The sequence below is a fragment of the Panthera uncia genome, chromosome E1 (genome assembly GCF_023721935.1).
Source record: "Panthera uncia isolate 11264 chromosome E1, Puncia_PCG_1.0, whole genome shotgun sequence".
Lineage (NCBI taxonomy): Eukaryota > Metazoa > Chordata > Mammalia > Carnivora > Felidae > Panthera > Panthera uncia.
Genome location: NC_064814.1, coordinates 56,273,294 through 56,283,293, shown reverse-complemented (window position 1 = coordinate 56,283,293; position 10,000 = coordinate 56,273,294). Strand labels below are relative to the sequence as shown.

Sequence of the window (10,000 nt, the reverse complement as noted above, 5' to 3'; positions counted from 1 at the left end):
GAGCCCGATGCGGGGTTCGAACCCATGAACCGTGAGATCACAACCTGAGCCAAAGTCGGACCCTTAACTGAGCCACCCAGGCGCCCCAAAGATGAATAAATATTTAAAAATAAAATAAAAATGCGCAACCTGAATTTAACCGTAAGAGAAAAATGAGGGGACATTCTGTGCTCTTGTGATTTATACTAAATACAGAATTTCACTCTTGTCCTGATCTCTGGCACAGACCTCCTAAAACCCTTGGAACAATAAGGACAACGGGAGCATCTGTTGGGCTCTTCGGGTTTGTCATCCGGGTTCCGGGGAAATCGCTCCCGAGCCAAAAGAGGTGAAAGGCGTGTCGGGTGTCCTAACAGCCCCTGTCAACCGCACCCGACTTTATGTCAATGAATTAGATTAATGGAAGCTCTTAAAGGTGGGCTGGTTGCCAGGAGGATCCTGGCGATGATAGGGTTGGGACTTTCTCCCCTACCTCCCACCTCCGGGGAGGGAAGAGGGACTAAAAGGTTGAGTCCGGTCACCAAGGACTGGGGATTTAACCCACGGGGCCTCGTGTAATGAAGCCTCCATAAAACTCCCAGAGCCCCTGGGCTGGTGAACACGGGGAGGTGTGGGGAGGGGGGCGCCCCCCCCCCCACATGCACCTCGCCCGGTGCACCTCTCCCTCTGCCTGTCCCGGAGTCGTGCCCTCTGGTAATAAAACCTTGGTAAGTGAACTGCGTTCTTGAGTTCCGTGAGCTGCTGGAACGGATTAATCAAACCCGAGGAGGAAGTCTTGGGAACCTCCGATAGCCCGCCAGCCAGAAGCACAGGGGCCAACTTGGACTTGTTGACTGTGTCTGGAGTGTGTGGGGGCGGGGAGAGCCCCTCCTTCACCTGCAGGCCCCACAGCTGTCTCTCAGAATGGAGTGGGTCATCTGAAGAGGGAGCCTCGGGCCAGCCGAGGGCCAAGTGCAAGCTAGCCCCGCCCAGCCCCCCAGATGGATGCGTGTGACATTCCTCAGGCACTCCCGGCCACCCGAGAAGAAAGGAGGGGAAAGAAAACCGAATGGTTAACTGATAGAGATTACAGTAATCGTGCCCATCAGTTTACAAATACCGTAGTAAATACAAGAAAAAGGCAATCTTATCAATGGCCTCATCTCCAGACACCTGTAGACTCAGTTTCCTGGAGCCCCAGCATCACCCTCCCCTCCACAGTGATGTGGGGAACAGAGGCAGGAAAAAATGGCAGTGACGTTAAATGTCCTGATAACCGGCAGCCCATTGAGGCAAATCCAGAGAACATTCCTCCAGGAAGCCCCTACCGTCCTCCTGTCGATGCCTCGCTGGCGGGGAAAACAGCCTTAGCCTGACAATGGCTGGGCCTTGGGTATCTTAGGAGTCCTCTTTGGCGTATCAAAGTCCTTCTGGAAACCTCCCCAACTCCTTAGTATATAAGCAGCCTTCACAGCCCCAGGGCAGCTCTTTCTCCCCAGGGGAGCTTTAATAAAATCACCGTTTTTGCACCAAAGACGTCTCAAGAATTCTTCCTTGGGTCAGCTCAGCTCCGAACCCCCATCTCTCCAAAAACCCGTCACATGGGTCGCTCAGTCGGTGTCGCAGAATCGGTCAATGGGTGGGAAACCCACGTACCTGCCGTCGGAAGTAAAGCCGTGTAGCACGGAGGGTAGAGGAGACACACGCAGAAGTGAGTGGGTCCCTTACACAGTCTAGAAAACAACAGACCTGTATTCAAAAATGTCAACGTCACAGGGGCTGGCTGACTCAGTCGGTTAAGCATCCAACTCTCGGTTTCAGTTCAGGACATGATCTCACGGTTCGTGAGATCGAGCCGCGCATCAGGCTCTGGGCTGAGAGCGTGAGCCTGCTTGGGATTCTCTCTCTCACTCTCTTTGCCCCTCCCCTGCTTGTGCTCCCTCTCTCTCTCTCCCTCCCTCAAAATACATAAATAAACCAAAAAAAAAAAAAAAAGATCAATGTCACAGGGGCACCGGGCTGGCTCAAGCTGGTAGAAGATGGAGTGCTTGATCTTGGGGTTGTGTTGGGAGTTCGAGCCCCATGTTGGGTGTAGAGGTCACTAAAAATAAAAGATAAACTTAAAAAACATTTTAGGGGTGCCCGGGTGACTCAGTGGGTTAAGTGTCTGACTTTTGCTCACGTCGTGATCTCATTGTTCATGGGTTCAAGCCCCGCGTCGGGCTCCGTGCTGACAGCTGAGAGCCTGGAGCCTGCTTCTGATTCTGTGTCTCCCTCCCTCTCTCTCTGCCCCTCCCCTACTTGTGTGCATGCGAACACTCCCACCCTCTCTCTCTTAAAATAAATAAATTAAAATTTTTTTTCTTTTAAAGCATTCCCAGTGTAAAATACTCTAGGGTGAATTCAGCGATCAATTATGGAATGTGTATGTAAACTCTTGTTAAAAAACAAATTTCAACCAAGTAAATTTGAAGAGCTCATTGGCATTATTACTTTTTATTTATTTATCTATTTATTTAATGTTTTATTTATTTTTGAGAGAGAGAGAGACAGAGAGAGAGTGCAAGCGGGGGAGGGGCAGAGAGCGAGGGACACAGAATCTGAAGCAGGCTCCAGGCTCGGAGCCATCAGCACAGAGCCTGATGCAGGGCTCGAACTTGCAAACTATGAGATTGTGACCTGAGCCGAAGTCAGACGCTTAACCAACTGAGCCAACCAGGCACCCCCACTTTTTTTTTCTTTTTATGTAATCTCTTAGCTCCACGTGGGGCTCGAACCCAGGACTCAGAGATCAAGAGTCACAGCCAGGCGTCCCTCTCGTTGGTTTCATTAAAGAGAAACCATTCACGAATGGGGCAGCAGGACGGGATCCAGCAAGGAGAGAGACACCGGGAAGGGTAGTACAAAACAGAGGCTTTTATAGGAGGAGGGTGGGGCCAGAAAGTTATTGGCAAAAGAAAGGATTGTTCCAGGCAGGCCTGCTTTCTCGGGTGGCGGGGGAGTGGGGAGCAAGGTGTCTCACTGTGCACAGGGCCTCATCCTTCCCTGAACGACAGGGATGAGGAAGGGGGGTGGTGGCCCTCTCCCGCCAGACCCCAAATCCCTGGATGACGTTAGGACTACATTTCTGGGGGAGGTTAAAAGAAATGATGTACAGAACACTGCTTTGGGGACTCTGAGTGATACCATTTGGGGCCTGCGATGTCTTTTTTAACACGTTCAACAAACTTTTGCTGGCACGGAAAACACGAGGCCAGCGGAACGTTCCCAGCCCCCACCCTTACAGACCGTGGGAAATTCCTTCTCTGCACATAAGCGATATCAATCAAACTGGGCCTCTAAAAACAAAACAAAACAAAACAAAAAAGCAAAACAAACAACAACAAAAACCCCCAAACCCCCAAAGCCTTACTTTCTCTCGTGATAATGGTAGAAACTTTGAGAAGAAAAGCGTAAAAAGCCAGAGGAAAACAAATCACAGTGACGGATTTCCTTTCGGTATTTTTCCTACGATTCCCTCTTTTCCCCAGTCACTTCCACTTGGTGTCCAAAGAAATGCAAGTTAATTCTCGCATTGGCCACAAACCAAGAGCAAAAAGGTTAAACGTACTGAATGAATTTTTCAAGCCAAAGTTAAAGGCTCAGAGGGTGATGTGCGGTCTCCAAGGGTCCAATCCCTGTTTTTTTCCATTAGCAGGTGTGACCCCAGGCCTGGTGGAGGCCACATGGCTCTCCCCCGCTCAGCAAGATTCCTGCTTTCTTTTGCAATTTTTTTTTTCTTTCTACAAACTGAAATGCTGCGTTCACTTGATAGCAAATCCAGCAGAACAGAGATTTCCATGGAAAACAACACTGCCTCACGCCTTCCCGTCCAGTCTCACCCCGCCCCACCCCTTCGACCTAGACACAAGCACCGTTAACGGTTCCTGTTCCTGCTTCTTCTGGAAGTTATTTCCGAAACCCTAGCTAAAACGAGCGTACTTGGATTTGTTTTCTATATTGCCTTTAGCGAATATTGACTTTCCGACACACAACGTGAGGCCTTTAACTCACTCCTACTTCTTCGTCCCCTTTTTCCAGTGATCACTGCTTGTATAAATATTTTTGTTTTTGTATTACTCATTTCTCTTAAAGAGGTGAGCCTCTGTTCTAATTTTATCAGTGCCTTTGGCGAGAGAAGCCAGCTCGTAACTCCTCTTTCTCCACTTCCACAGGCAACCTTTTCTTGCCTCACAGTTACAAAGTTAAGATTTTGAGTATCGACAGTCTTTCCTGCAACCATAACCAAGTGTTCTGGAATTTTCTACAGGTTGACTCTAAAACACAAGCCGTACATGTCCTACTTCCTGCATGCAATCCTACAGTCCAGGAGAACGTTTCAAGCATTCAGGGTCATTCATTAAAAGTGTATCAGTTAGGGGCACCTGAGTGGCTCAGTCACTTAAGCTCCTAACTCTTGATCTCAGCGTCCTGAGTTCAGGCCCTGCATTTGGCTCTGTGCTGGGCATAAAGCCTACTTTAAAAAAATTAAAAAAAAAAGCATATCAATATTATGTAAGGATTTTCTTTTCTTTTCTTTTCTTTTCTTTTCTTTTCTTTTCTTTTCTGGTAGGCTCCACACCCCACATGGATCCCTATCTTACTTTTCGTTTAAATGAAGAGTTTCTTGGGGCACCCAGCTGGCTCAGTCAATGGAGCATGTGACTCTTGATCTCTGGGTGGTGAGTTCAAACCTCACATTGGGAGTAGAGATTACTTAAAAATAAAATCTTAGCAGCACTCAGCTGGCTCAGTCAGAAGAACAATTCTTGATCTTGGAGTCGTGAGTTTGAGTCCCATGCTGGGTGTAGAGATTACTAAGAAAATAAATTAAGAAAGAGCTTCTTCTTCAGTTTTGGAATTTTTCTACTAGAGATTCCAATTGTTTTTCTCTCTTCTTGTACTCTTTACCTATATAATATCTTTTTTGTTTGTTTTTTTAAAGTTTATGGGGTGCCTGGGTGGCTCAGTCGGTTAAGTGTCTGACTTTGGCTCGGATCATGATCTCACAGTTCGTGGGTTCAAGCCCCGCGTCGGGCTCTGTGCTGACAGCTTGGAGCCCGGAGCCTGCTTCGGATTCCGTGTCTCCCTCCCTCTCTGCCCCTCCACCCCTCATGCTCTGTCTCTCAAAAATGAATAAATATTTTTAAAAAATTAAAACAAAATAAAAATAAAGTTTATTTAAAACCTCAGGGCACCTGGGTGACCAGTGGGTTGGGCATGGGACTCTTGATCTCAGCTCAGGTCATGATCTCACGGTTCATGAGTTCGAGCCCCACATTGGGCTTTGCACTGACAGTGCTGAGCCTGTCTGAGATTCTCTCTCTCCCTCTTTCTCTGTCCCTCCCCTGCACATGTGCACGCGCTCTCTCTCTAAATAAAAATAAACATTTTTAAAAAATAAATAAAGCTATGTAAAACCAGACCAGTTTCAGCCATTCGCTGCTGACGAATCCAAAGGCAGAGAGATCCGTGGTGGTGAAGCAAGAAAGGACTTTATTTCAGGGAGGCCAACACCAAGAGCATACACAGTGTCTCAAAGACTGCGCTGAAAAGACTTGTAGGTTTACGGAAGGAAAATCAGGATAAAAGATGGTGTGTGCGGGCAGGTGGCTGGACCACTGTCTTCGGGTCGGTCAGGCAGGGTCATGCGGGCTCAGGGCAGTACTTATGGTTCAAGGGGATGGTTGGGTTCCCATCTGGGGATGCTTTGCCTCCAGGGTCTTTAGGCCGAGTTAAGAGATGCGCTGGAAAGAGGAACTTCATCAATTAGAACATTCGAGGTCATCGTGGAGGTACTCAAGGCCCTCATTCCAAAACTGCAGGAATTTCTCAGGGCACCCAGGTGGTTCAGTCATTAAGCATCTGTCTTGATTTCGGTCATGATCTCATAGTTCGTGGGATCGAGCCCCCGTTGGGCTCTGTGCTGATGGTGTGGAGCCTGCTATGGATTCTCTCTCTCTGCCCCTTCTCATGCTCTCAAGCACTCTCTCCCTCTCTCTTGGCTCCTGTTCCTTTGGAGACGATTTGTTTCTTCTCTTTAGAAACTTTTAACATCTGGGACGGCCGGGTGGCTCAGTCGGTTAAGCGTCTGACTTCGGCTCAGGTCATGATCTCGCGGTCTGTGAGTTCGAGCCCTGCGTCGGGCTCTGTGCTGACAGCTCAGAGCCTGGAGCCTGTTTCAGATTCTGTGTCTCCCTCTCTCTGACCCTCCCCCGTTCATGCTCTGTCTCAAAAATAAATAAACATTAAAAAAAAGAAAATTTTAACATCTTCCCTTTATTCCTGATGTTGTGAAATTTCACGAGGAAGTATCTACACATGGATAATTTTTCATTCATTAGCTTGAGCACACAACAGACCCGTCCAGAATGAAGACAAGCCTTTCAGTTCTGGAAATTATCTCTGATCGTTTCCTAAGATATTTTTCTTCCCTCCCTTTTATTCAAATTCATTTTCTAGGATTCCTAATAACCGTATAGTCCTCCTGGATTGGTCCTCTGCGTTTGCTATCTTCTCTCCCTGATTTCCCGCTTTTCATCTTTTTTGCTCTCTACAGTTGTTTTCCTCAACTCTGGTTTTGTTTTTTTTTTAAGATTTTAATTTTAAGTTATCTCTACGCCCAATGTGGGGCTCAAACTTACAACAGCAAAAACAAAACAAAAAAACAAAAAAAACCCTTACAACCACGAGATCAAGAGTCACGTGCTCCACTAACTGAGCCAGCCAGGTCTCTGTTTTTAATCTTTCTATGAAACATTTTATTTTTATGCTGCCGCCTGGCTCGCTTAGTCGGAAGAGTGTGCAACTCTTGATCTTGGGGTGTGGGTTTGAGCCCCAGGTTGAGTGTAGAGATTACTAAAAAAAAATAGGGGCGCCTGGGTGGCGCAGTCGGTTAAGCGTCCGACTTCAGCCAGGTCACGATCTCGCGGTCCGTGAGTTCGAGCCCCGCGTCGGGCTCTGGGCTGACGGCTCGGAGCCTGGAGCCTGCTTCCGATTCTGTGTCTCCCTCTCTCTCTGCCCCTCCCCCGTTCATGCTCTGTCTCTCTCTGTCCCAAAAATAAATAAAAAACGTTGAAAAAAAAAATTAAAAAAAAAAATAAATGAAAATTGTAAACAATTAACAAGAGGCACCTGGTGGCTCAGTCGGTTGAGTCCAACTCTTGGTCTCAGCTCAGGTCTTGACTTCAGGGTTGTGAGTTCAAGCCCTGCATTGGGCTCTGCACAGGCATGAAACCTACTTAAAATTATTTTATTTTATTTTATTTTGCAACCATATTTTTAGCCACTGGGAAATATTGCTTTCTGATTGTTCCTTTTTCATGTAGTATCTACTTCTTACGTTATGAATGTTTTGTCTTCTTCAATCTCTTTAAGGGACGCCTGGGGGGCTCAGTCGGTTAAGCATCTCACTTCCGCTCTGGCTCTCTCTCTCTGCCCCTCCCCTGCTCGTGCTCTGTCTCTCTCTCTCTCTCTCTCTCTCAAAAATAAATTTAAAAAAAAATAATAAAAACATTAAAAACAACAGCAAAAAACAATCAGGGGCACCTGGCTGGCTCATCGGGTAGAGCATGTAACTCCTGACCTCAAGGACATGAGTTTGAGCCCCGTTTTGGGTGTAGAGATTACCTTAAAAAAAAAAAAAAAAAAAGGCTAAAACAAATCAGCTGATTATCAACTGACCGTTTACACTTTAAGAGTATTTGAGCCTCTCACCTTGTCGTGTAAATTCTCCATGATTCCACCCTAACCCTTACCTACCTTAATCAACAACCCCTGTTCCTGCCCCTGCATGGGAACACCTGCTTGAAACCAGACTTCAAGGTCTCAATAAATGTCATGGGCTTGCCCATTTTCCTATGAGGTGTCAGACCTCTGAGGGGCAAGCAATAAAGTCTAATTTGTCTTCTCAACCATTTGTTCTAGTGACGTTTGGGGAACCAGCATCTGACAAGGTGCTGGGAACATAGTGAATAAAGTCCTCATAGAATTTACCTCCTAGAAATAGACGCTTCTTCTAGAAGCAGAAGCCAGAAAAGATATCATTTTATACTTTACAATGTGGATGGGGAGATAGTAGCCAAATCTATCATAAATTGTGAGAGCTGAGAAACCGATAAGGGGTACCAGAACAGAGAATGAGGGAAGTTTGGATCCTGTTTAGAAAAGATGATCTGGAAAACCCTCCAAAATGACTTTGAGCTGGGGTGGTCTGAGTGTCCCAAGTATGGGGAATAAAAGTGACGAGACCCTGAAGGAGGAAGGTAGGTCAGCAGGTTCCAGAACAAAAGGGCAGGACGACACCGAGCCTCAAGGCAGAAGGTTCTCCATATACTTCCCTTAGAATCACTGCTTTATCCTATTTAATTATTCCTCTTGCAACAGAATTGTTTGCTAATCCTTTTTCACTGCAAATGTGCAGAAGTGAATGTTAACAGGTGAAATGCATTCTTTTTAGTTTTTTTTTTTTTTTTATTTATATTGAGAGCGAGGGAGAGAGACAGTCCTAGTGAGGGGAGGGCAGAGAGAGGAAGAGAGAAAATCCCAAGCAGGCTTTGCACGCTCACCGAGGAGCCCGGCGAGGGGCTCGAACGCAGGAAACCGTGAGATCACGACAGGAGCTGAAACCAAGAATCCGAGGAGCCACCCAGGCGCCCATGTGTTAAATGCGTTCTTGAGGGTCCGGCTTTTACCAAATTCACTTATAGGGCTCTCGTAGCTCTCCTTGAGCTCATTTAGGCCCTGTGATTACCGGAAGCAGCCCTTGTGTTTCCAGACACACGCATTTGGGGAACACTAACGGGGCGGAGGATGACGCAACCCACCGCCAGATGCTCACGTTTTTCAACGGACCACCAACTGATCTGCCCAGAGTAGTGAAAACAGGACCCGCGTTAACCATGTCCTCAGGTTCTTTTCCAGTTCCTCGTGATGGGGTTTTGAAGAGGGCAGGGGGTTCAGAGCTGAGCTAACAGCCAAGAAAGAATTCTTGAGACATCATTGGTGCAAAACAAGATGATTTTATTAAAGCACGGGGACAGGACCCCTGGGTAGAAAGAGCTGCCCCGGGGGGTTGTGAAGGCTGCTTATATACTAAGGAGTTGGGGAGGTTTCCAGAAAGACTTTGATATGCCAAAGAGGACTCCTAAGATACCCAAGGCCCAGCCATTGTCAGGCTAAGGCTGTTTTCCCCTCCAGCGAGGCATCGACAGGAGGACGTAGGGGCTTCCTGGAGGAATGTTCTCTGGATTTGCCTCAATGGGCTGCCGGTTATCAGGGCATTTAATGTCACCTGCCATTTCCTTCTTTTTTTTTTTTTAATTTTTAATGTTTTATTTTACACTTGAGACAGAGAGAGAGCAGGGGAGGGGAGGGGCAGAGAGACGCAGACAGAATCTGAAGCAGGCTCCAGGCTCGCAGCTGTCAGCACAGAGTTCCAAGCAAGGCTTGAACTCACAGTGAGTTCATGACCTGACCCCAGGTCGGAGGCTTAATCCACGGAGCCACCCAGGCGCCCCATACCTGCTATTTCCTTCTCGCCTGTGTTCCCCACATCACTAGGGAGGGGAGGGTGATGCTGGGGCTCCAGGAAACTGAGTCTACAGGTGTCTGGAGATGAGGCTATCGACAAGATTGCCTTTTTCTTGTATTTTACTAAAATATTTACAGGCTGATGGGAGACTCAGGTCCTGCACGACTGTGATCTCTATCAGTTAACCATTCGTTTTTCTTTCCTCTCCTTTGTTCTCGGGCGGCCGGGAGTGCCTGAGGAATAGCACACACATCCCATGTCGGGGGTGGGGGCAGGGGAGGGCGGGGAGGGGGGGGGATCGGGCTGGCTTGCGCTTGGCCCTCAATGGGCCTTAGGCTCTCTCATCACTTGCACGGAAGTACCGGCCTGCGGTGCAGCCGATAAAGCCCCAACTTGCTCTGGCCCCAACCACACCGCGCGGTGACCTCGGGCAGGAGCCTGAAATCAACT

The 10,000-nt window shown here is 47.7% G+C and overlaps 1 protein-coding gene across 1 annotated transcript in view; it reads left to right on the top strand.

Moving 5' to 3' along the window:
- Positions 1-8,245: 8,245 nt before the first annotated feature.
- TNFSF12 (TNF superfamily member 12) overlaps positions 8,246-10,000 on the top strand; it is a 9,486-nt gene continuing 7,731 nt past the window's right edge. The window contains exon 1 of the mRNA XM_049635365.1: positions 8,246-8,282. Coding sequence (XP_049491322.1) covers positions 8,246-8,282 — 37 coding nt within the window. The remainder of the gene's footprint in view (positions 8,283-10,000) is intronic.